This window comes from Podarcis muralis, chromosome 3 (genome assembly GCF_964188315.1).
Source record: "Podarcis muralis chromosome 3, rPodMur119.hap1.1, whole genome shotgun sequence".
In the NCBI taxonomy this organism is placed as follows: domain Eukaryota; kingdom Metazoa; phylum Chordata; class Lepidosauria; order Squamata; family Lacertidae; genus Podarcis; species Podarcis muralis.
Genome location: NC_135657.1, coordinates 76,129,472 through 76,157,187, shown reverse-complemented (window position 1 = coordinate 76,157,187; position 27,716 = coordinate 76,129,472). Strand labels below are relative to the sequence as shown.

Here is a 27,716-nt window from a genome sequence, read left to right as displayed (position 1 = left end):
AAGGGGCCTATTCCCCCCCCCCCCAATATGTGGACCTGCACTTCAGGTGCAACAGAAGCAAATATTACCTATACTTTCCCACTACTATCCCAATTTACCAAGCTATAATCTAATCTCAAGGCTGTGGAACCTATCGTATATCTGCTTAGAATGTTTCCTCTTGATGGTTGCTGCTTCAGAGACGAGTCCCAAGGACGCTTTATGGAGTATGGGACATTATTGCAGTCAAATGAACAATCCATGTTTTGCCAGATAGGCACGTGAAGGGCCTGAGGCTCACAGAGCTGTAAAAATTTACTACAGAGAACTCTGTGAAATCACTTCCTTTGTATTAGCAGGAAGCTGGCCCTAACACTACATACTTTCTGCCTAGGTATTTCTCTCTTCTTCATGCTTCCAAGCTGACTTCACCAGGCATGTCAGCTCTGCAGCTCAGAAACCATTTTTGAATGTACATTTTGTACTTTCGTAACTTAGTAGTTAGGGACATGGGTGATGCTGTGGTCTAAACCACAGAGCCTAGGGCTTGCCGATCAGAAGGTCGGCAGTTCAAATCCCCGCAACGGGATGAGCTCCCGTTGTTCGGTCCCTGCTCCTGCCAACCTAGCAGTTTGAAAGCACATCAAAGTACAAGTAGATAAATAGTTACCACTCTGGTGGGAAAGTAAACAGTGTTTCCATGCACTGCTCTGGTTCGCCAGAAGCAGCTTAGTCATGCTGGCCACATGACCCGAAAGCTGTCCGCCGACAAACGCCAGCTCCCTCGGCCTATAGAGCGAGATGAGCGCGCAACCCCAGAGTTGTCTGCGACTGGACCTAACGGTCAGAGGTACCTTTACCTTAGTAGTTATTAATCTGCCTTCATTTTGCTACCATAATTGCTGCTTCAAGACCTAGATTATGTAAGTAAAGGCTACTTTTAGTTCTTCACAAAACAATGTTTTATTGTTTTTAAGCCAGCATTAAAGCATCCTGGATTATTGCTTCTAGAAGATTAAATCAGCCTTGTCAGCTTCCAAGTTTAAGCTACAAAGGATGGTACTCTGCTGATGTGCAGCTGTCATAACATGGCAAGCGCAGTTAGGGGCGGGGCTGTTCTTGTGTGCCATTTGTGACTGTTAATATTTTCAGATTTTGAAACATCTCCTCCTCCTTTCTGAAATATAAGAGGAGCCCTTCATGGTCCTCCTACATGCTCTGTGTTTAACTCCCAACACAGACAGTATATGACAAAACAGCAAGAGACCCAGCTGTTTGAGGTCTAAAGGAAACAGAGTAATCTTTTTGGCTGCCTACTGCAGAACCAAGGGAATCCCATAGGAGACAAAACAGATCTGGCAGGCTATGCTTGTTTCTCTTGGATCCCTTTCTCTGAAAATCTACAATCTTTCCTCATCCTGTCCAAGCATCAGAAGAGGCAACTGGTAGAAAAATGTGAGTATCTGAGTAACTAACATTTCTAGCTCTCTAATATATGAAACTTGATTATTTAAAAAGTTGTTCACAGCAATATCAAGGATCTTCCCACTCACAACATAATGGAGAATTTCAGGTTCCTCTCCTCCCTATAGTTCTGTATGTACCGTATGAAAGTTAAGATTTCGCTATATGGCCAAAGAAAGGAACTCACATGGGGAATAAAGAATAGATGCTCATTTTATACTTGGAAGAACTAACCGGTATTAAGAATTGCTGAGAGATTATGTGGGTGGTAGTAGTTCTAACAGAAGTTGCAGTTTGCCTACTGGCTATCAGGTCATACGTTGTCAATGTTGTGAAATTTGGGTTACCTGAAAATTATGAATCATTCCTATTATTAAATGTTCTCTGTTGCGTGTGTGTGTGTGATTTTTCAAAAAAGTCTCCATATACTATTTTGTGCTGCCAATATGACGGCAAAATTAACGAAGCAAATTCAAGCAAACTCAGTTACTTGTACCAAAAAAGAAAAAAACCTGAAACAGTTGTTTGGAGGGGTGGTATGTCTGCTAAATGGTATAATTCTTAGAAACAATTTGTGGTTAAAGTAATTATATTTACAGTTCACCTGCCATTTTCTCCCGCCTACCCTTCCATTCAACATATCTGCTATGCAAAGAAATATTATGACGTTTTTCTCAGATTCAAGTCCTCCATGCATGCGCTCCATGGGGCTTAGTCCCACATAAATGTGCATAATAATGTAGCCTCCTAGGCTATTGTCAGTGAAAACACATAATAAAGCTACAGTCCTAAATACCGTACACTATCTGGAAGAAACTTCCATTCAAATGGAATGGTACAAATCAATGTGTATAATCAGATTTATAAGGCATGTTTCATTCCTTGTAGAATTGTGCAGTTTGTTTGTTACTCAGCTCTTTTCTGTTGTACTTTCCACCCTTACTTTTTCTGGCCGCATGAGCCTTTAAATCAGTGCTGGCCATCCATAGTATTTTGATCCTTTTGATCAGTTTGTGCTCATGACTGTGGATGTGCTAGTGGAGAAAGAGGTCTGACACAGGAGCCTCGCCTCCATCCCATACAGTGGCAAGCTCAGCCACCATCACTATTCCTAATACCCTTATTTCCCCAACATTACCCCATCCCGAATCAGCAAATTCCCTCACATCAGAATCAATGGGGAAGGGGGAAATGGTTCATTCCAACCTGGTTGCAATGAGTCAGCAGGGCATTCAATGTGGCAATTTCTTCACCATGTATGTGTTCTCATTCTCATTGCCCCTCTCGTGTGTGTGTGTGTGTGTGTGTGTGTGTGTGCGTGTGTGTGTGTGTGTGTGTGTGTGCGTGTGTGTGCGTGTGTGTGTGTGTGTGTGTGTGTGTGTGTGTCATTCATACACACACACACACACACACACACACACACTGCTATGCCCATCTTGTATCAGTAAACATATAAAGGAAACTTTCCTATAACTGAAGGTCATTTTATACAGTACTATTTAATATCCCATACTCATTTTGCATTAGGAATCTGTTTAAAACTATCGATTAGGATGGTGGGCATTGGAACTGATGCCCTGTAATATTTTTTCTTCAGTCTTCCTTGTTTTAACAACATATCCCCCCCCCCAGCTGTTCACATACTTTCCCTGAGAAGACCATTTTCTCACATCTGGTCTGTTCCCATCTGATGTTCGTTCTCGTATTTTTCTTCATATCATACAATTGCTTGACATTTCTTAACATATCCCTCCCCCCCCCCCCCCCCCGAGCTGGCTGGAACAAATCTATCCATAAATCTGTTACCACATTGCTAAGAATTTCATTTTGCTGCCATCCAGGTCACTAGGATTGAGGCTGCATAATGTGTAGAAATCTAAAGAAAATGTTTGCTTTGTGACATTGACCTTAGGAAAAAGCAAGCTTGTTTGAAGATGGCTCTGATCATCAGTGACCTATGCAATACTCAGTCTCCCAATTTTAGGGTCCCAACTGCTCTCTGTTTTTTGTGTGTGTGCACAGAACTCTTGAGCACCCAAGCATTCCCATTCACTTGACTGGGAAGGGACAGTTCTATGAATGCATCCTTTTGCCAGCAAGAGACTCTGCCTCTCACACTGAAGTGACTGGGGAAATCCTGGTTGCTCTATAGGCTTCAGAGCCTCTATGCTTGTACACAATATTCCTGTGATATGCAGACTTTTATTGTATGATTCTTCAAGGTTCTTCTATCAAGACTAAACTCATGGGGGGAGACAACAACATGAAAAAGCAAAGATGCCAGCGTAGTTAGCAGTCAGCTATCAGCTATTAGAGGCAAGAAGCCTGCCAGATGAAAAGAACAGCGTCTACCTGAGGGTTCTCAAAGAACTCAAATGTGAAATTGCTGGTCTTCTAGCAAAAATATGTAATGCTCCTCAGGTCATTCTCCATCTCTGAGGACTGAAAAGTAACCAATGTAACACCAATTTTTAAAAAAGGATCCAAGGGGGTTCCTGGAAATTACAGGCTGGTGGAATATAATATTAAAAATAAAATATGTAAGCATATAAGTATTTATTTATTTAGATGCCACCCATCTGACTGAGTTACCCCAGCTACTCTGGATGGCTTCCAACCATTATAAAACCACAGTAAAACATATATAAAATATATAGAAGAACAAGCCTTGCTGAAGCATAGCCAGCATGGTTTCTTCAAAGGTAATTTTTTCTCATGAACCTATTAGAGGTCTTTGAGAGTGATGGCAAGCATATAGATATTGGTGATCTGATTGACGTAGTGTAACTGGACTTTCAAAAATCTAGGGTTCTGTTTTTCTTTACAAAACTAGGTCTCAAAGACCTCTATTAGGTTCATGAGAAACAGAGTGGTAACGAATACCACCAAGCAACCTTTTAAAGGCTTTACATTATTTGGTATATTATCATCTATTTCTGTAAGGTTTAATTAGGTCACCCAAAATGATTGGTTCATCTCCAAAAAAAAATTAAAAACCAGCAGTCTATTTTTAACAATTTGTAAGGTAAAGGTAAAGGGACCCCTAACCATTAGGTCCAGTCGCAGACGACTCTGGGGTTGCGGCGCTCATCTCGCTTTACTGGCCGAGGGAACCAATGTACAGCTTCCGGGTCATGTGGCCAGCATGACTAAGCCACTTCTGGCAAACCAGAGCAGCGGACGGAAACTCCGTTTACCTTCCCACCGGAGTGGTACCTATTTATCTACTTGCACTTTGACGTGCTTTCAAACTGCTAGGTTGGCAGGAGCAAGGACTGAACGGGAGCTCACCCCATCGCAGGAATTCGCACTGCCAACCTTCTGATCGGCAAGCCCTAGGCTCTGTGCTTTAGACCGGAGTGCCACCCGCATCCCTTTTAACAATTTGTAAGTTTTGTTAAAATGGGATCATTAGGATTTAAAGATCAAAGGCATGAAAGAGAACAGACACTTGGAAATGGATTAGAATTGTCACAGAGCAGGAAGGATCAAGGATGCTTGACACAGCCACCTTAATGCTGCAGCATCCTTTGGATTTGGAACATCTAAATCATGGCAGCAGATGCTAGGAGGAGGCTGCATTCTAGTAGGTTGCTTTGTTAAGATGGCAATTCTAGATTTGGTATAAAATGTTAGAAAGGCTGAGAACAATTGATCAGATGGGCCACTGACCCAGAATAATATTTATAGCCACTGGTTCTACACATGTGTAAGCAACAATTCAGTGACTCACTGTATGTTCGCTGTGTTTGGAAATAAGGCAGACAATGAAAGAACCAGACAACCTTTGTAGTCCAGTAATGTGCGTAGCGCCAGGTCTTTGGAGTCTTTCTTTATCTGATTTACTCAAACACAAAATATAGCTTCCAGCAAAATTAAAGTTAACATGTTTCTCTAGAGATTAAGATCAAAGCAGTGGAAAAGATTCTATTTCAACAGCATGATGTTCGCTCCCTTATCTATAAACTGGGGGTTGGAGGGTCAGAAGACAGCAAGTGTAGGGAGACGTCTGTTAATCATTTTGATGTGTTGTCTTAGAGAATGTCCACACTTCCACTTGTTTTGTTTTTTCTTCCGCTTGTTCCATGCTTTTTAGGCACAGGTCTGAGAGGTTTTTCATTTGCCCCACCACTTCCCCCAAGGAAACCCACTGTTCACCGCTAAATCGGAACAAACGTCAATCCGAAAACTGATACTTGCGACAATTCGGCAGGAAGCAGATGGTTTTCTCAGGAAAAGCTTCAGGGCAAACAAAAGCTCACACCTGTGTCTAGAAAGCATGGGAAAAGCAGAAGTGTTGGTGAGTCCTTCGAGTCCTATACCACAGAGCCTTGAATAGACCTTTAATGAGTCACTCACTACTCCCTGTTTTCTCTTGAGTCTCACAAAGGTTCAGGGAAAGGTACAAGATTGGACCACTCCGCAGGGGTGCCATTTTAGATTACAGTAAGAGAGTGGACAGAGCTGCAGCAGGGCACTCCATACAGGGCAGACACAACCAGCATTCTGTGTTTCCCATTGCTTATGTAGTCAAAACAGCCTCACACACTCAAGGGTGCGGGGAGGTATTCATCAGACCTAAGAGAGAGCCTTTAGGTTTGCATCAAAACAAACAAAAACTAGGGAGGAAAAAATCAGGGGAGAATTCACCACCACCACCACCACCACCACCACCACCACCTAAGTATACTTGGTGGTGTGCTCCTAGTTGTAAACCTTACAACAAATTTGGAAGTGAAGCCTTCCAGAGAGGAGGACTGGGGTTGAAAGGAAGTGGCTTTCCTAGCTAACCAGTGAGTCCATGGAAGAGACAAGATTGGAACTGAGGAGCTCCTGGTTCATAACACAGCCTCTTAGCCAGTATGCTCCATCAATTTCATATGACCTACTTTCTTCCCTTTTCTTTTTTAAAACCAGGACCATTAGTTCTCCTCACTCGGTATTGTCTATGCTGATTGACAAGGGCCTCAGTTAGCAGTTTTTCCAAGCCCCTGCTGCAATTGCTGGGGATTGAACCAAAGATCTTATGCACACATTACCTAACAGTGTAAACTCTTAAGATGGTCTTCCTCAGGGGAAATAGTTTAATATACCACCACTTTGGTCCCTCAACAAACTTGAGTGCTAGTTTGTGTTCCCCGTTCAAACATCTATCTACCCTCTTTTGTATGACTTAAAAGCAAATAGGCAATAGTTTTGAGCATAAGATGCTCACTTATTTTTGGGATTGCTTTGATGGATTGTATTGTCGGTCATTTTAGATAGCAGGCCATTTGACACAGTCGTAGACACAGCAAATCACTTTGACACGAAGTTTTGTAGTATGCAGAGACAAGGAATTTTCCACTGCTTGTGCCAAATAAAGTAGTCACTATTTTTGGTCTGAGATCAGCATTCCATCCTCCTCCTCTTCTTATACTCCTCCTCTCTGACATTCCACAAACCCTGAGGGAATACAATTAAAAACTCAAGAGTTCTCAGCCATCCACTCATTTTTAGCAGGAGAGTCTAATATATTAGTTACATGTTCTCATATCTGTGTGTGTGAACTGAGGGCTAGATAATAGTTGGTATTTCATAAACCATTCTATTCCCAAACCAGCTCAACACAGGAAAGGTGGGTGGAATAATCCAAGCATTATATAATTCAGAAATTTTTCTCAGCATTAAAAATCATTTGCAAACCCATGCTGGTACATATTGATTTTGCCCATAGCATTCCAACTTCCACCGCCCACCAAAAGGCTCTTTTGCATATGCCCTACTGAAATGAGTGGGCTCTCCAATGAGGCAGCCTTCGCCCAGCTTGTGCCTTCTGGATGTTTTGGACTCCCATCAGCCACAGCTGTTGGGAAATGGAGTCCAAAACATCCAGAAGGCATCAGGTCAGTGAAGGCTAAAATACGATATGGGGGGGGAAGGAATCCTAGTGGATTGTGCGAGGTGGGTCAGATTTATCTTGGCTATGGCTCTGCTCATTTTGCTCCTTCAGGGTTTTCTTCTCATGAATTACTCTGATGTATTTGATCAGTGGACTGGAAAGGGTTGTGTGCAGGATTAAAAAACAAAAACAGCAGCTTCTGGGAGCCAGACATCATGAAGGGTAATCCTTGAAGGAGGGGTTCCCTTGGCAAATGGTCACCAATCACCTATTGGTAGAAAATCCTCACCTCCTTTTTCCAAAGCACCAACCACTTGTCTGCTGCATCCAGAGTGTTGCTAATGTATAGCACCATGTCCCCAGATTGATGCTATGTGTGAGGGTATGTGAATCATAGCAGCTGTAGCTATGTGGGAGCCAGTGTGGTGTAGTGGTTAAGAGTAGTAGACTCGTAATCTGGTGAACTGGGTTGGCGTTTCTGCTCCTCCACATGCAGCTGCTGGGTGACCTTGGGCTAGTCACACTTCTTTGAAGTCTCTCAGCCCCACTCACTTCACAGAGTGTTTGTTGTGGGGGAGGAAGGGAAAGGAGAATGTTAGCCACTTTGAGACTCCTTAGGGATATCAAATCCAAACTCTTCTTCTTCTGTAGCTACATGGTTGTGCTTGGAAGAAGGGATGCATCCACATGGTGACAAGATAGTACACTAGTGCCATATCTAGGACAGAGTGAGGCAGTCACCTCAAGCAGGTGACTTGGGGGTGTCATGAACAGGCAGCAAATCGTTAGGTTTTAATTTGTTGTCGCATTTTTACTGCCAGGGACAGGCCTATGGGTGCCAGCATCGCTTGAATGGACCTGGGCACATTGATTTGTAGGGGACCAGAGGTGGCCCAAGACATTTTGCTGCCTGAGGTGGAACAGAAAATGATGTCCACCTCTCCAATCTAAGTCAAAGTACATGGTTCCCAAGGCGCTCACTCCTCTTTGGAAGTAAAACATACTGTAACTAAAAGCTAAGTCATGGACACATTGCTGCCCTTCATGATACCGAAAATTAGTCATCTGCCTCTGCCTAACTGTAGAGTCAGTCCTGTTGGGGAGATGTGATCTGAGATTCCATCTGAGGAAGCAAATTATCTTGGATTGGCCCTCTTCCTTTCCATTTTGTTCTATACTGGTCAGCACTAATTTCTTGTTTTCTAGTACCCCACAAAGGGGCTCATTTTTTTAAGTATACAAGCTACTTTACACACATTTTATCCTAACTCTGTTCATCCCTATATTTTCTTACTCTTCAGCCAGTCTCACAACTGGGGCAGCATGCATAGAGTCCTTTCAAAGTGTGGTATTCAGCTCAGAGTAGAGCCACTGAAATTAATTTAGTCATATTCATTCATTCCAGTGGTACTTCTCTGGGTAAAACTGAGTTGAATTCCCATCAATGTGATTAAAATTCTGCCAAGCACTCATTTAGGACTAGGGAGCTGAATTCAGTTCTCTTTCCTTCTTTCCAACCAAACACCTGATCAGCAGATTTAAAAATAAAAATCTATGCATGTTGCTTTGGAGCCACCATTGTGGCTCAGGACCAGATCTGAGGAATTTGAGAGCTCTGATTCTGAAGTCTCTTTCCACCATTTGGGGAAGGAAATCTCATGAAGCAGGAATTCTCTAAAAACCAGTTGGTGGGAATCATGTGGAGAGACTACTGTTGCACTAAGATCTGCTTTCAGACTTTCCATGATCACCTGGCTGGACTAGGTTGGTCTCCAGCTTGATCCAGCAGGGGTCTTCTTAAGCTCTTTCATTATGCTGTGTTGTTTTTTAAAAACACAAACAAAACAAAATGTTAACAAGGCACTGAAAAATGAACTTGACCATCATGAAAGGCACTGCAGAAAGTAATTGGCAGAAATATAGTTCTGCTGTGAAAGGGAAACAGTCGGGTAAAGCAGAAAGTTCAGGTACACTGTCATCAACCATGTCAAATATTGCATCCTCACCACAGGTGGGACAATAGCACTACAGTCCATACCTGAGAGAATTGTGCTGCACTTGTGGATACTTTCTCGGAACCGGAAATAAATTAGCATCTTGCTAATTGAATCTTGCTGGCATTTTCCTTGTTGAATGGAAACGAAGTGTTTAAATTGTAGGCAAAAGGAATGATAATGGAATGTAACACTTCAAAAATAATTCACCTGGATTCACTGGAGTAAATGGATGAATTTTATTATCAGATTTAAAAGCTAAGTCTGAATAGTATATTTTCTTTCTTTCTTCTTTCTTTCTTTCTTTCTTTCTTTCTTTCTTTCTTTCTTTCTTTCTTTCTTTACCACACATGAAAAGCTTTTCATTCTATTTTGTCTAATTTCAAATAATGGCAAGTTGGTAAAATTAGATTTTATGTAAGATACTGGATTTGGGAATTGTAGGGTTTACCTGGATTGTTGTTGTTTTTAGTTGCTTTTAGTATTCCTTTATTTTTAAGACAAAATCAATGAGAGAGATATACACATATGGGAAAAGAGGCTGAATTAATCCGACAGATACCTTCTTTGTATGTAAAGTAGATCTATTTTATCCTGACACTTACCGGTAATAAAATGTTTTTCAGGTGGTAAAAAATGTTGAAACACACAGAGGATTTCTCTGCAGTATTTCTAGTTGTTGGGTATGTTTCATCAATATTTTTACACTTGAAAACCCATTATCTGGTGAATGTGCCATTTGGTGAGGACTTGCATATGTGAAAGAAATCAGCCCCCACAGAGCACTGCTTTCTTTTACCTGACATCCCTTGCACACAATGTTGCGGCCACCTCCCACTGAGGCAGTTAACCGGTTCAGCTGAGGGACACAGAGGTTTGCGTGAGCCAGTAATGAGATGTCAAGTAGTGCCGGTGCCTGAGTGAATCAGCCCTGAACTAATGCCCTTTATATTTTTACACACAGCAGCACATACACGCTCATGCTCTTTATAAACAAGACTGAAATGGTTGGGTTGAACTATTTAAAGGTCAGACCATTACAGAAAACCAACTGGCCAAGTGGTCAGGCTTTCTACCATGGAATTGTTCAGTCTGAGTTGATGGAAACCTGGTGATATTTTATTTACTTGGCCAACCTGGTGGTGGGTTGGTTGTCTGAACTCATCCAAACCCACCCTCAGTTTCTGATTATGCCGCCTCCTATGATTCTTGGCACCAAACCCATTACTTGCAGCTAAATAAACAGTAGCAGATGTCAAAAGCACTCAAGGCTGGTATTTTTCTCCTACATAAGTGCTAGTCGCTTAGTGTTATTCATGACATATTGACTCATTGCTTTGGCCAGAATGACATCTCGAAGCAAAACTGGGCATGGGATTGCTTTGGTCAACAGAACTTGAGTTATTTTTGAATTCCCTCCTTCCAAACAGTGGTCAATTATGTTGCTTATAAATGGGCCAGGGGTTTAATCACTGATAATTAACCACTATTTACTTGCCATCTTTACATGAACACCAGGACACCTGCAAACTATATGACAAAAAAATTAAGTTGTTATTGGTCATTTCCCCCTTCATGACACATAGGCTAAAATGATAAAAGTGTCTCCACATGTTAACAGTGTAAGCTACTGCATAATGAAAATCACTTTGTTTGACATTATATTCTACCCCATTTCTTTAAACTATAGAAGTAGCTTATCCCAGCTATCAGTAGGTTAGGTAGTTGTTAATGGAGTTAACTTGGGGGAGGGGGCATGGTGGGGTATCCCTTACCACAACTCTGTGAGGAAATATTCTGAGAGTGATTGACTGCTCCAAGGTAAGCAAATGAGCTTTTTGGATGAAGACCTGGTTTTCCTGCATCCAGATGCAACGCTCTAACCACAACACCACACTGGTTCTCCTTTTCTTCAGATCTGGGAGCTAACTACTTGGCGAATAGGCATAGCTTGCATATGGAGTACATTCAGGAGGTTCCAGGTTTAATCCCTGACATGTAGGGCTTGAGTAGGGCTGAGAGAGACTCCTGTCTGAAACCCTGGAGAGAAACTGCCAGTCATTGTAGACAGTACTGAGAAACCTGGACCAGTGGTCTGACTTGGTATAAGGCAGCTTCTTACGTTTCTGTGTTGAGAAGCGGACGCTACTTCACAATACTTACTTTGCCACACAGATATTGGGGAGGAAAATCACCACACAATGGCTCTTCCAGCTGAAAAATCAGTGCTGTGTGGTTCTACTTCTGTAACACAGACATTGTCTCAACCAATGAAGCTTGTTTATATATCTTTATCTATATCTATATCTGCATGCAAAGAGAAACCAGACTTATTTACCTTGGGACATGATTTTTCACTTGGGGTAAGAAAGAAGCTGACCAAATTCCCAGACCAGTCCATGGCCCTGAGGAAAAAGACACCAAACCTTGTAGGGAAGAGGTCAAAGCTCAGTGGGAGAGCACATGACCTGCATGCTTAAGGTCCAGAGTTCAATCCACCTTATCTTCACTTTAAGGATCTTAAATGGGCAGAGATCTCCTTTTTCTAAGCTTGAAGAACACTGTTAGTCAGAGCCAGACTGGAACTAGATGGACCAGTCATCTGATTCACACTATTAGGCAGCCATGTATGTTGAGACAAAATCATACGCCACATTATGGCCTGTGATTCAGCATATGGAGCTGAATTTAGGAATTGGGAGCTGTGAGTAGCGTAAAAAATTAACCAATACTTTTAATACTCTGGGTTATCCTTCTCATTTAGTTACTACATGCTGAGACATATATGCTAGGAAAGTGTTACTGTTGTACCAATGATATATAATTTTCTTTTCAAAAACGGCTGGAAGGATTCCCCCACTCCTCCATAGTTCTTCTCCGAGTCCATAATAAACCATGCACTCTTGACATGAGCTGCACAATAACATGAATAGAGAGAGAATTCAATGAATCCAGCAGATGTTTAATGGTCAACTTCACTGGGAACTCTTTGGCTTCTGATCTCCCTGATTCTCAGGAACCGTGTCCTAATTTTAGTAAAGTCCTTCTGGGTCCAATGGGCATATAACAAACCAAAATAGCTTGCCTACAAACCTGAGAAGATTTTTCTGCTGTATCCTGAACTTTGAGTATTTATTCAAATGAGTTTTCCAAGAACAGAAGGATGAGCAGAATCAGGTTTCAGGCTTGTGGGATTTGCTTTGTTTTTTTCTAGAATCCTAGGATTCACCTACTGGAGCCAGGTACAAAAGACATACTCTTTGGCTGTGTACACATTACTGGTGTTTGCTGTGGCTCTGGAGCACTCCTACCCCTGGCTTTTGAGTCCGTGTACATATGGTGTTACCCACGATGCAGAGCTATCCTGCAGTTTCTTGAGAAACATTGCTGTTTGGTTTGTTTCCACCCAAACCAGCTTTGATCTGAAAGGAAAAATAGGCCACATTCACTTGACAGTTAAGCAGAGGCATGTACACTTGAGACAGCCATTACACATGCCAGAGGTGCCAACTTGCACCAGAGATTGAGGGGGCCCAGCGAGGTGTGCTTGTGATGACACATGTGTGATGCCATATCATTGGGAGGAGGCTGAGCATGGCTTCAATGGCTGGTGGCTCCTCTCTCATGTTTGGCCTCCTTCCATGATAGGAGGAGGAGGAGCTGGCTACTGAAGCCATGCCACACTCAGCTTTGCACTCAGCTTCCTCTGCCCCCTCCCAAAAGATATTGGAGGCCCCAAGACAGCTCCACCCCATGATTTGACATAAAGCATACTCTGTTGGTGTAGATTTTAATAGCACTTAAAAAAAAGATAATCTGCATATTATTAGGTGCTGTATTGACTGACTTTTACTCTTAGCTCATAGGAGATTATTCACAAAGACCTTTTAATGCAAGGATGTGGAAATTCTGGAGAGTCACGTGTGCTGCAGTTCCAAAGATTCATTATAGACAAATTTCTCCCTAGAAACATCAAGGAGAATTGAAAATGGCAAGTGATCAGTCTGCTTGCTATCACTGCATGGCCTCCCTTTGTGGAAAGAGATACGCCACGAAAGAAGACAATGCTTACTGTGTGAAGTGCTACGACAGCCTGTTTGCTAACATCTGTGAAGAATGCAAGAAGCCCATTGAATGTGACTTCAAGGTAAGTGTTGATTTGTTCCAGAAGCAACACTGTTCCAGTGTTATTCCAAGCTTTGTGGAAATAGTACCTATAGAGATCATAGGGGCACATGTGTTACTCTGCCTTCAATGTCCCAGTTGGTTCTCCCTGTCCCAATGTAGGAAAGCCTGAAAGATATTTCTAAGAGCAATCAGCTGAATGTTCTTAGAAACTTTCCTGCAATTGGGAAGCCTGCAGTGATTGTGAGGGTGGGATCATAGGCATGTTCAGCTGAATGCTGAAAGAACCCTGTACAGATCTTCCCACAGCCAGACACCTCTGGCCCAGTTGGGGCCTTCAAATACCTAAATAGAGCTACACTTTCCACATGAAGCAGAGTTCTGGGTGTTTGCTGAATGCTCAAAATCAGCAGTTAACTATAGAAACAGTTAAAAAAAATATTTCATTTTATTTATTTACTATTAGGAGTATTAACTACTACTATGTAGTTACTAGGAAGCAGTCAGGTCCAGGGGTCTGCTACCTTGAAAACTTCAGGATTATTCCTCCTAGCAAACTTCATTAGCTCATGCCTGCCATGTTGGAAGTGACAGGAAAGAAGAAAAGGGGCTCCTCATTTATTGAAAACCACCCACAGGCTTTAAAAAAATGTTTTCATTCAACTCAGACATGAATCTACCATGATCAACAACTAATGATTGTGAGCCATGAAACTATGCTCCTTTTCTGACATAAGTGTGGGGCAGCAGATGAAGTAGAGACTTTGTTTGGAGGGGTTCTGACTGCTCCTGTGTTGCTTGTGACTCGCCGCTGCCCAAGATATAGCACTAGTATTCATTCTTGTTAGATCGGAGATGAGGTTTGAATGGTGAACTGACTGAAGTGCTTGTCTACAGAATAAGGCTAAGGCATTGATATGTACACCAGATTACCTGCACACAAACATACTCACCCAAATCCATAGATTGGTATAATGCATCCATAGATATAGACAGGAAGGAACAAAAAAAAGAGAGTATATTATTATTAGTTGGGTGGAGGGGTAGGTTGTATGTCTGAGCCTTCTTCTAATTCCTGGACCCAGCACTGCTTCAATTCCTGGCATAGCCAGGTTAGCTTCCTGGTAAAGTACTGGCCCACTAATTATGGGCCATAAGCTAACAAATAAAGGTAAAGGTCAAATCCGTTAGGTCCAGTCGCGGACGACTCTGGGGTTGCAGCGCTCATCTCACTTTATTGGTCGAGGGAGCTGGCATACAGCTTCCAGGTCATGTGGCCAGCATGCCTAAGCCGCTTCTGGTGAACCAGAGCAGTGCATGAAAACACTGTTTACCTTCTCACCAGAGTGGTACCTATTTATCTACTTGCACTTTGACGTGCTTTCAAACTGCTAGGTTGGCAGGAGCTGGGACCGAGCAATGGGAGCTTACCCCGTCATGGGGATTCGAACAACCAACCTTCTGATCGGCAAGTCCTAGGCTCTGTCGTTTAGTCAACAGAGTGGCAAATGGGGGGGCTCTCTCAACTCGCTGGTATGTAGAAAGACAAAGGCCAGAGGTGAGACTTGATTTTTGTGAGCTAGAAGCTAGAAGCAAGGCTGCAGACTGGGCAGCTGGGAGACAGAACCATGCCTGCTGGAATCCAAGACAGTGGCTATGGGAGAAGCAAGACCCCCTTGGGGTTTTAATGCTGTGAACTCCTCTGTGTAGGCTCAGGTGGTATATATGTATAAGTAAAGCACATATCATAAAATAACACCACAGTCTCCACTGTCCCTCATTCCAAAGGAAACACGAACCCTGGGTAAGCGACTGGAACCCCTGGGATTTTGCACTGCTCAGAGATTGGGGTGGTGCACAACAATATAACCTGTGACATTAAACTTCTGTACAGTAGATAAATGCAGGTTTTTAATAGTTTGCAGGCTCCCTACAGACCCAATGGGATGGGTTTCATCCATCATTTGAATTCAGCAGCTTAATATAGAGATTTTAAACTGCATTAACCCTCAGAGTAATGTCTTCGCTTCTTTAATATCTGGGTTTAAAAAGGGGGGGGGGACCCAGTAAGTTGTATTATTTTAACAATTCATTCCAGAGAGATTTCCTTTTCTAGCCTGGGCTTAATTCAACTGATAAGATCGAGGGAAACCTTAAAATAAATTCCACTGACAAATAACCAGTGAAAAATGACTTCCCCTTGGTCTGTATTACAGACAGCCTCCCCTGTAACTGCTAAGATTCGCAGGGAAATAAATGGCATTCATCATTTTTATGTAATAACACTGTCTCCGCAAGCAAGATATCTCAAGAAAAGATGTGTTTGGATTAAAATATTTTATTCGCCAAATGACAACTTCATTTTGTTGTTTATCTCCTAATGCCTCCTCACTCATCACAGAAATAGCATCTTAGTGGCAAATGGGGATGATCAAAAGGAAACAAAACTTCACGTCTTTGGGCTTCATCTTTTCTCTCAGAACTCAGGCAGAACTTTTCATGAAAACTATGCACACCACAGTGGGATGTGTGTATAGAGATTTGTTCCTCCTTTAATTCCTCATAAAGCACAACTCTGTATAGGAAAAATGAGTATATTAAATGTATTGTACACAAAATATCACAATATAACATGTACTAATACTCTGATTGGTATGAGATCTCTCTCTCTACACACACACACACAGTCTCTGGTCAATCTTTAAGTGACATATAATATATATAATCCTACAAATTACGGTACTATTCAATGTCTCTGCATCCAAAAGTTCAACTATATTGTACTGAAGTCCAGAGTGTAGATTCTCTGTGTTAAATCTTGTAGCTGAAAAACTGCTTATGAGGAGGACTCCAACAACGAAATATCCAGGTAAAATCCTGTCACCCTTCATCAAGTCAGTCTAAGTACATTGCTAAATGATACATGACATGCTGTAAATGACTCATATAATACAATCGTATATGCAAAAAAACCCCACCTAATGTGATCCAAAATATTCAAGTGTTTCACTTACATATGCAGGCAACTTAATGCTCAACAATATGGTCAGCTCCCACCTTGCAAGGGTGCTTAGCTCCTGGTGAAATGCTGACTCGGATACTACTTCTCCCGGGGTGGAGATTTAAAGGGACCATAGCATTCCATCACACTCTGGGATAGCATACAGTAAAAATCACAGGAACAACTCACAAGAAACTACTCCAAGCCAGACTGAGATTTAGACCTTTGGGGATGACTGTATTCAGATGGAAAATCCATCTGGCTTCCAATTGCAACATAACCTTTCTTACATCTGGTCTGCTGTATGGGTGTGGTTTATACACTTATATACATATGTACATGGGTATGACACTCCGTTCTATACGAATCAGGATTTTAGAAGATATGTACAGAATTAGACCCAAAAATTTGGAGGCACCTATGGTACAAAGCCACATACGACACAGCCACACTGGTGAGGAGATATGCTTTTGTGGTTCTACAAGACAATACACCAAATTACAGCCCATTTCCCTAGCACAAATAGAAGAGGCAGTTTTCCCTTTCTTACTCCATTGACCTGAGAGTGACTCCCACTGAATTCAATTTTGCAGAGACGTGGTTCAGATTGCAGGCTTTTCCAAACAGTCCCTTTCATCCTGTGCTAGCTCAGATAAAGTATGCAGCTTGAGGGTAGACAAGGAAGAAAAGGTCAGAAAACTTCCTCCGATGTGGTTAAACTACAGAATATTCTGTCGCCCTGCAGGTCATTTTTGACAATTATTCCGAAACCAATGGCTCATAGCGCCTTCTGATTTGATTGTATCCAACTGGTGGTTTTTTTTTGGGGGGGGGTGTTTAAAGGAAGCACCTGCTTTTTATTAACATGCATTCATTGTCTCTCAAAGGATCTTGCTTACAAAGGCTGCCACTGGCATGAAGCGTGCTTCAAGTGTGCCAAGTGCCATCAGTCTTTGGTAGAAAAGCCTTTCGCTGCCAAAGATGAGCTCCTGCTGTGTACAGAGTGTTATTCTAATGAGTATTCATCAAAGTGCTTCCACTGCAAGAGGACCATTATGCCTGGTAAGATAAAAAGGAGCTTTTGCTAACGAAATAAATAGGGTCGCATGGCAGTTTTAATTAATTTTGAACACTGGTCTAGTGGAGCTCAATAGGCAGAAGTACGATTAAGGTGAAACTCTCTTCTTCAATCCAAGGGCCTTTTCAGATGAATGCTTCATTTTTACAGGTGTTGCACATTCCTTATTTGCTATTTACTGTCCAATTCACCCACCTGTTGCCATTTCACCTTTTGCCATTTTACCTCCCCTTTCTTCTTTTAGCTTTTAGGAATGTGATTAGGTGAGTTTTATGGAGAGCTACTTATGCAGATCCACATCGTTTTGTATGTCTTTTTCTTGAAAGATTTGTTTCAAAATGAAAGCTACTTTCCCAGGAGCTGAGCACTCCCCATTGTACCACTCCAGTGGGATCCTAAATGTCCTTAAATTTAAAAAGGAAATAAACCTTTTTTGCTCCAAAAAATGCTTTTGGGTGTTGTCCTATTCCACTTGTGACACAGATAGACATTGGGATCACATAGCCTGGCTGCTTCCTGTGGCAAGGTTTCCTTATTCGGAATCGCAAAACCTTCATTGTGCCTCCAAATCTTTTTTTTTTACCTTAAATTCTGGGCATGCCTTTCAGTCACAAAATGGAGTCCCAGGGAACCACTGGCCGGTGGATTCTTTCTCAACTTTTCTTTTTTTGAGCAGCATTTTCACTTGAGCCACCCATCTCACACATGGCTTGTCCCTCTATTTTATAAGACTGATGCATTCCCCATTGCACTTCCTCCAGAAGAAAAGTTGTGGGGGCTCTGGATCCTATCCGCCAGCTCTGACAATTGTGAGTAACAGGTGGTCTGCCACAGTTCTTTATTCAGCCAGAGCATAGGCAGCAATCAGCAATTCCTGCTATGCAGAGTGGGAGTACAAATTCAGGCTTGCATCTGAGACTGAAATGTTGTCACTGAATAATTCAGACCCATTCAAAGCCAGGGTTCTGGCCAGGTGTCCAAAATGGAAATGGAAATTTTAATTATGTACTAAATTGCCAGATTTGCATCAAATTTTGCCTATACAAAAAGTATTTGACAGATGCCCTAGTGCAGGGATAGCCAAGGCAGGGCCCTCTAGAATGGTTGGTTGCTTATAAGTCACTTTGGGTTGCCTTGGGCAAGATAAAGCAACTAACAAATTTAATTAACAACCGCGAAACAATAGATGTTGTGAACAACTCCTGTCATCAAAGACCATTTGCCATGTTGCTGGGGCTGATGGGATTTGTAGTTCAAAAACATCTGGAGAATACCATTGACTTGGCTGCCCCAGAGTAGTAGAGCATGCTATGATAATTATTTGTATCATGTCCCAAAATAGCCATTTCTGTGTTACATAACTATTTTGTAGTGGTGCTACAAGGTTGCAACTGGACTGGAGAGAGTGAATGTTTTCTAGCAGATGGGCACTGAAACATTCTGCTACATATAAGCTATTATCCAAACAACTGGTCCTAATTTCTGATTATTTTGTCTAATAACATGCCATTCAAGATATTGATTATCTATAGAACAATTCAGAAATCCGATTCGCAAATCAATCCACTTTACCAAAATTAATAAATAAATGTTAACACATTTGGCAAGATTTCCTCAGCATGGGAAACAAGTGTGACAGATCCAGTATTTTAAATTTTAATACGCTGGACACTAGTAGCAGTCACACAATTAAATTAGTATGCTTAATGTTAAATCTGTCTAAGCTGTACTTATGGTCCCTTCTGAATAAATTGGAAGACCAACGTGACTGTGGTGGAATCTATACACAAATTTTTAAAAAAACACTGTGAAAGTGCTTTTTTAAAAAAGTGTTTTGAAAAATATATTGAATTTGCCATAAGCTCACCATCGCCATCTAATGTCATATTTGTATAATGCACTTAAAACACACCTAAGACGTTATATTTGCAGCTGTATAGCTGAGTCCTGTGAGTTGATTTAGGAATGGGATTCGGCAGCTGAATTTAGACAACTATGGCTGAAGGTATGAAGCACTGATAGTGATAGGTAGCTAGTTTCTTTTAATTCAAGCAGCCTAGTCAGATGCAATCAGAAGGGTCACAGAGACAGTGGGCAGTGCAGTGATGTGAGAGCCAAACTACATGTGATACCATAAAGTCTGGCATAGAACCATCACTGGATTTCACAACTTTTCAAAATTTTATTGAGGTACCCATACATCCCCACCGTGAGCCCAGTACCAGCCTCAGGGGAACATTTAGATTGGGGGAGCAGTGTAGGCACAAAGGACTAAGACCGTCCATCTACCCTGTGCCACTTCTCCAGTAAACCCCAGAGAACCCCCACAACTACTAAAAAAATGCAGGGAGGTTTGGACTCTTGCATTCTTTGTTGCTTGGTTCTGATACAGAGATGTGATGGCAACCTTATTTTTGGCTGCTTGTTTCACAGCAGAGTTTTATTTCAGCTTATCACATATATACAGCAATTTTCCTCTACTACTAATCAACTTTTTTAAAAAAGGAGGATAATAGGCTTGCTAAAAATTGTTTATTGGTACAGGTAAAGTGCAGTGATGAAATAATTTGTAGACCCAACATGAAGCTAAAATGGAATAATGCAGTGTTGACACTTTCCAGCATAAGATACAAGAGTCTTGAAAAGGTGCTCAATTCACACAAGCACTGGCTATAGGAGTTTAATGCTTCCCAGGACTTGGAGCTAATTAGAACCTCATTGTTTTCATTATACTTACCCTATATTCAATTACCACTTGTACAAAACAGCTATTTTCCTGAACTGCCTTCCTCCTCTATGTAAAGCTTCCCCTGTACTGCAATTTCAAACCATGCTATTTCAAGTCCTTGAAGAGGAGGTGTTGGAAAGTCTTGGTTAACTAATGTCTTTGCATTTATTTTCAATAGTCAATTGAAAATATTTTCCATTAAGTGTTATAGTATTCCATTTAGGCTAAACTTAGAAAACAGCTCAGGATTAGACAAACTAGCTGCAATATGTTGCTGATTTACTTAAGCTCCTGATTTTTACCTAAAACATTGCTGTACAGACCAGAAGGGGGATGTCTACACCCAATGTCCATTTCTTCATTTGCTTCCCTGCAACAAACTCCAATTCACTGAAGCTGTCATCTGTGTGTCTGCTCTCATCTGCACACGCATCATCGTTCGCACATGTGCAATGGCTGTCTCAAATGTACGCACCTCAGTTTAACCAGGGCTTCTGCGGAAATTGATTTGAAGGAAAGCACATCACACCAGGGTATTTTTCAAGATGCTGCAAGATACCTATGGACTGTGACTAACGTCAAGTTTCCTCAGCTTCAAACACCTGTGGTGGGTGTATGCTTGAGGCAGAATAAAGCAGTAATGCGTACATAGACTTCGAAGAAAATCTGTTGAAACAAATATGGAAAACTGCAAAGACCTCCACATGTATTATTATGTCTTTCCCTATCGGACATATTAATACCTTACCTCCCTATATCTTATTTTTATGTCCTTTGATTAGTTTTGAGATGGCAATTTCACTTTGACATTAAAACTTTAATTTAACCATGAGTTTCTGTGCTTGGCTGAACTGGGGCTGTTGTGCTATTATTGATAATGAAGAAATAATATCCTAACCATACTGTTTTAGCACAGTTTTTAATACAGCATTCCCAGCCGGCCAATAATCTGTCAGGTTTCATGATTGGTTTTGCAGGTTCTCGCAAAATGGAGTTTAAAGGAAGTTGTTGGCACGAAGCTTGCTTTGTTTGCCAACACTGTCGGCAGCCGCTAGGGACAAAGCCTTTGATTACCAAGGACAACGACAATTATTGTGTGCCTTGTTTTGAGAAGCAATTTGCTCAGTGTTGTTACTCCTGCAAAAAGGTAATTGAAGGAAATGAAAAATACTGGGGCAGTGGGGGTGGAGAGATAGGTGATCACAATGAACCATTCCACAAACAGGGGGTTGTCATTTGTCCACAAAGGAGAAGCAGACACTCTTGGTGACAGCAGCCACCCTCTGCAATGCACTCCTTCAGATAATTCATGAGACCATAATTACCTTTAAACCCCTCTTCATATTAAGCAGTATAATGTTTGTTAACAAACCAAAAAATATTCTTTCTTACAATGACCCTGATGCAAACATCCTCAGGTTTGATAGAATTCACTGCCAAGAGATGGGAGGAAGCAGATACTCTGAATCTGTTTCCATTGTCAAAATTACATGCGGTGAACAGGTGTGCAGAAGGTGAATGCTAATAGCACCAACAATGCATTCAATGGTGCATTTTACATTTCAGGAGCACCTTATGGGATACAAGATGGGTGCCCCCCCCAAGTCATCATTTAGTGCAGTATTTTCCAACTTTGGGTCCCAGCCATCAGACCCAGTGGTGAGGGATGTTGGAAGTTGTAGTCAACAACATTGGAGGACACAAGGTTGGGAAAGCCTAATCTAGGAGGCACAGGTGTGTCATTATTGGGAATAACTCCCATTTGACACAATTAGACTTCTGAATGGACATATATAAGATTGTACTGTTAGAGAGAAAATCATATGAAGGCTTCAGTCCTAAAACCACTTATTAGGAAGTGGTCCATTGGGCACAGTGGGACTTCTGGTTGGCATACATTGGATTGTCTTGAAAGTATGCTTCAGCTGTCCATCTACCCACGCAATTCCACAATATAACACCAAGCCAGAGCCCTTCTGTTTAAGTATACTTCTAAAAATCTCAATGCTGCATTTCCTGTTGGCAGTCCAGCAGCCTCTTATCCATTTCTCCTTTACAACCAGCAGCTGTTTCTGTAGGAATAGTCTCAGAGCCAACCCTGTTGGACATTAGTAATAAAAAAGAAAATAATTCTTCTGAGCATGTGTAGAGTGCCTTTTCCCCTTGCTACAGAGAACCGGAGTGACATTTTCCTTGATCGTGGGGTGACTCCCAAGTACGCTGGATATTCAGCATCCCTCTCTTTTTATAAATTAACCAAGGAAGTGTGGTGCTTATTAACCTTTGGTTTTGTACTTAATGCCCAAGTTCAGCATCTGACTACAAATGCTCCTTTATCATCCAATAGGTGATAACTGCTGGCGGTGTGACCTATCATGACCAGCCTTGGCACAAAGAATGCTTTCTGTGTACCGGATGTGAGAAGCAGCTGGCAGGACAGCGGTTCATTTCCAAAGATGAACATCCCTACTGCCTTGAGTGCTTCAGCAGGCGCTACGCAAAGAAGTGTGTGGCCTGCACCAAGTCTATTACAGGTAACTGTTGACTACCCAACTGACAAAATACAGTCCATATTTTGATGGTCATTATGGCAGAAGCAAGCCTCCTATATAATCATTGGCAGCATTTGTGCTCCTTATTTCAGCATTGCTGACGGATGAGCACAGGGTGCTAAAATTATTTATGGTGAATTGGAGAGCAGTACTATTACCACAGGACATTTATATGATCATGAGAAAGTGGCCCTGTTGCCACAATTCTTGAGCTGTAATGAGATTCAGGCTCAAACTAAATGTTACGGTACATAACAAAATATTGGCCACATGCCTAGTTCCCTCTTTCGTCTCCGTAAGATCTTGCATAATTTATTTGCTATCACAGCACCCTGGTTCATATCCAATGCTGCTGTTCTCTGGTGCATGTAGCAGAATTTACCCCCTTCTACCCTTTCCCCTGCAGCACCCTGAATACTCCCAAAATCTGTTCCATGAGATTAGAGGACCCTTTGGAGCAGATTTTGAAGGTGCTTAGAAGAGAAGGAGCAGAAGTCCCATTACACAGGCATAACTCCACGCAAGCAGTGCTGAACACACTATTCTATGTTTAGTGACTCTACCAGTGGTAGTCAACAATTGGCAGCTGGAATGGGAAAATACAGGATTTTGCAACATGGATACATTGGACTACATTTTAGGGAGGGAGAGGGAGGGAGAAGCTATACAGTTGCTGCTCATAGCTGTCAACTTTTCCCTTTTCTTGCGAGGAATCCTATTCGGAATAAGGGAATTTCCCTTAAAAAGGGGGGAAAGTTGACAGCTATGTTGCTGCTGTCAGCAATGGGTGTCTGCATGTTGTATGAACTACAGTGGTACCTCGAGTTACAAACGCTTCAGGTTACAAACTCCACTAACCTGGAGGAATTATCTCGAGTTGAGAACCTTGTCCCAGGACTTTCGCCCTTTTAGTTTTGTTCTGATTGTATTCACTTTAACTGCAAATAGATAGATGATAGATAGATGGATAGATAGATAGGTGATAGATAGATAGATAGATAGATGATAGATAGATAGATAGATAGATAGATAGATAGATAGATGATAGATAGATAATAGATAGATAGATAGATAGATAGATAGATAGATAGATAGATAGATGATAGATAGATAGATAGATAGATAGATGATAGATAGATAGATAGATAGATAGATAGATAGATAGACAGATAGACAGATAGATAGATAGATGATAGATAGATAGATAGATAGATAGATAGATAGATAGATAGATAGATGATAGATAGATAGATAGATGATAGATGATAGATAGATAGATAGATAGATAGATAGATAGATAGATAGATAGATGATAGATAGATAGATTGATAGATGATAGATGATAGATACTAGATAGATAGATAGATGATAGATAGATAGATAGATAGATGATAGATAGATAGATAGATAGATAGATATAGATAGATAGATAGAGATAGATAGATAGATAGATAGATAGATAGATAGATAGATAGATGATAGATAGATGATAGATACTAGTGAAAAAATGATTAATTCACCCCGGGCCTTTGGGAACTGAATGGCCAGGGGCCCACCAATTGTAAATATTAGATTGTAATTTTAGTACACTACTTGATGGTTTTAGATTTTTTTATGGCACTGTGAAGCATTTAGTGATGATGAGATGATTTTAATTATATTTCATGCTGCTCTGGGCTCCCAGTTGGGAGAAGGAGCAATATAAAAATCAAATGAATAAACAAACTAAAAATAAACTCACAAGATGGTTATGGAGGATAAAAATGGAAGAGGAAACTGCCTATGTTCCTCTGAACATCTTGGGGAAAGGTCAGATCCAAAATGAATTCTTTAGGAGGAGGGCCCAAGTTCAGTGGTCAGGGATCTGTCTTACATGCAGAAGGTCCAAGGTTCAATTCCAAGCATCTCCAGACAGGGCTTGGAAGGACACCTTGCCTAAAACTCTGGCGAGCTAATCACTGTAGACAATATTGAACCAGATGGACCAATGGCCTGATTCAGTGTAAGGCAGCTCCCTGCGTTCCCATGTTCCTGTGAGAATAGCAACACCAATGCAGTTACCATGGTAAGTAAGTGGCGCCGCCGAACATGGCCTTGTTTACATCCACATTTTGGGTCAAAGAGTATGAGTGCAAAAGGAAAGGCATCTATTCCCAGCCTCTGAAAAACCAAATAACCAACAAAATACACAACTGTTTAAAGCAAAGCAAAATCTAAATGAGTCATCCTCCCCTTTCCAATTTCTAGTACACATAAACACATTAAGCAGCAGTTGGAATTGTTTTAAGGATGCCATGGTAAGAGCCTCTGATCTGGGGAACCCTAGCATTGCCAAGCATCCTATGAAACTCTGGCTGGCAGGTGTGTCTGTTATTCTCTCTGCAATGAAAGACATAGCAGGCATTTTCTGTGTGTCATGCTCGAATCATTTAGCCTCACCTTCATATTCCCAGAATTGAAGAACAGATCTTGCCAGAAATAGAACACTGCTTTCAAGATTTGTGCTTAAATGGCTTATAATTAAATGTTTGGCAAACACACAGAGGCTATTTAAAAGTACTCTAAGACCATTAGCTGGATCCTTTTAAAAACAAATTGAATGACCTCTTGTCCCAGTTCTGAAGAGTAACACTGCCAATTAATTACTGATCCCGTCATTCAAAGAAAGAAACAAAACTGATGGGAAATTCAATCAGCCATAACCTTTCTCTCTATTGCATATGTGAGTTCACACACACAGCAGACCCTGGAATTTCTTCTACAGGCATAATTAATTGCAAGCAATTAAGCACCACCTTTCCACAGCTCCATAAAAATGTGCCTTTTAGGCCAATTTATGTGTTAGGGACGCGGGTGGTGTTGTGGGTTAAAGCCTCAGCGCCTAGGACTTGCCGATCGAAAGGTCGGCGGTTCGAATCCCCGCGGCGGGGTGCGCTCCCGTCGTTCGGTCCCAGTGCCTGCCAACCTAGCAGTTCGAAAGCACCTTCGGGTGCAAGTAGATAAATAGGGACCGCTTACCAGCGGGAAGGTAAACGGCGTTCCGTGTGCTGCGCTGGCTCGCCAGATGCAGCTTCGTCACGCTGGCCACGTGACCCGGAAGTGTCTGCGGACAGCGCTGGCTCCCGGCCTATAGAGTGAGATGAGCGCACAACCCTAGAGTCTGGCAAGACTGGCCCATACGGGCAGGGGTACCTTTACCTTTACTTTTATGTGTTAGATTTATAATTCACAGTATCCAACAAATATGGTGAACTGTTAAATCCATAGTAGAATAAGGCTATGAGTATTGAACTAGGTGGGCCTTAGGTCTGATCCAGTAGGACTCTTCTTATCTTCTTACGTATACAAAGCAGTGCGTACCTGTGGATATGCATCCTGAATTAAAAAGGACAAGGCAGCTCAGGGAAGCTGGCTTAAAATGTGCACATTGTTGGTCCCATAGTAGCCATTTCTGAATCTCAGAAATACCGTATTTTTCGTTTTATAGGATGCACCCGACCATAGGACGCACCTTGTTTTAGAGGGGGAGAACAAGAAAAAAAATTCTCCTCCTCTCTGCGCAGCACCCCTTCAGCGAAGCAGCAGGAGAAAGAAAAGCCCCTTCCTTTTCTCCTGCCGCTTCGCTGAAGGGGCACTGTGCAGACATCTCCCCTCAGATTTTAAGAGGGAAAAAGTGTGTCTTATGGAGCGAAAAATACGGTATATACCGTATCGGCCTGAATATAAGCCTCACTTTTTTTTCTGAATTCCGACCATGAAAAGTTAAAGCACTGCTTAAATTCGCGGCCTTACAAAAATTGGCTATTACGATATCACTGCTGTAACAACGGTAAAAAGGAACGGGTGTGAGTGCCTGCGGAATTTTAAGGGAGTGGCTTATATTCGGGCCAATACAGTAGTTGTGTCAGCATCTATTAGTGTAGTACATGTCAAAACATGGACCCTTCAGTGAATTGAGGGTGGCCGTAGACACTTTGCTGCCTGAGGTGGAATTGCAAATGGTGTCCCTGCCCCCAACCAGGCCAAGGTGCATAGTTCCAAAGACCCATCAAATTATTTTGGTGCCATGAGACAGAGACTCCCAAAAGCATTGTCTCCATACCTGGTAGTAAAGAATACAACAAGAATATTATGTATCTGATGTTTTGCTGCGTTTTCATCACAAGTCAATTGCCTGAGGAGGACACCTCAATCTACCTAATGGTAGGACTGGCCCTGAATGAATCACATGTGTTCATTGATCCAATTTTTCTCCAGTTTCCATATATCAGGATAACTGGGAGTTTTATTTAATCTGGGAGCCCTCAGTGGACATGACATAACAAGGGGTGAGAGAGTCCTATTTAGATTTTTAGATGGAACTAATTTGCCTCAGTGTATGGCAGCTTCACTTCATTTAGCTCAGGTTTTGACATTTATTAAAGGAAGAAGGAAGGGACTTTGCTTATTAGAGCATAAGTTACTGCCTTTGTGATCTGCTAAAAGGCACTCACAGCCCCACTTTTCATCTCCATGTTTTCTCTTCATAGCTCTCGGCGAAGCCAAATTTATCTCATTTGAGGATCGCCAGTGGCACAGTGACTGCTTTAAGTGTGGGAAATGTTCCAGCTCACTGGTGGGAAAAGGATTCCTAACCCAGCAGGATGAGATCCTCTGCTGCAAGTGCGGGAGCACCGCATAGCTCACAAGACCTGAAAGCAAACCTTGTTAATTTCCGTGCGCTTTAAGTATCACATGCATAATTGCTCAGTGGTCAAAAATCTGTCTAACAAGTATAATTATTGTTCAGTTGTGCAAAATGCTTCCTGACAGACTTTCTGACACAGCTGGCAGACGTCCCTTTCATCCTGTATAACCACTTTAAATAACAGGGTTTCTGCTAGGAAACAGTTATAAAGATATATTAACCTGAAA

The 27,716-nt window shown here is 41.7% G+C and overlaps 1 protein-coding gene across 1 annotated transcript; it reads left to right on the top strand.

Moving 5' to 3' along the window:
* Positions 1-1,182: 1,182 nt before the first annotated feature.
* FHL5 (four and a half LIM domains 5) lies at positions 1,183-27,716 on the top strand. Its single transcript, XM_028721699.2, has 6 exons — positions 1,183-1,434; positions 13,286-13,465; positions 17,332-17,506; positions 21,228-21,397; positions 22,598-22,784; positions 27,332-27,716. The coding sequence occupies exons 2-6, from the start codon at positions 13,307-13,309 to the stop codon at positions 27,481-27,483; spliced, it is 843 nt and encodes a 280-aa protein (XP_028577532.2). The 5' UTR covers positions 1,183-1,434; positions 13,286-13,306; the 3' UTR covers positions 27,484-27,716.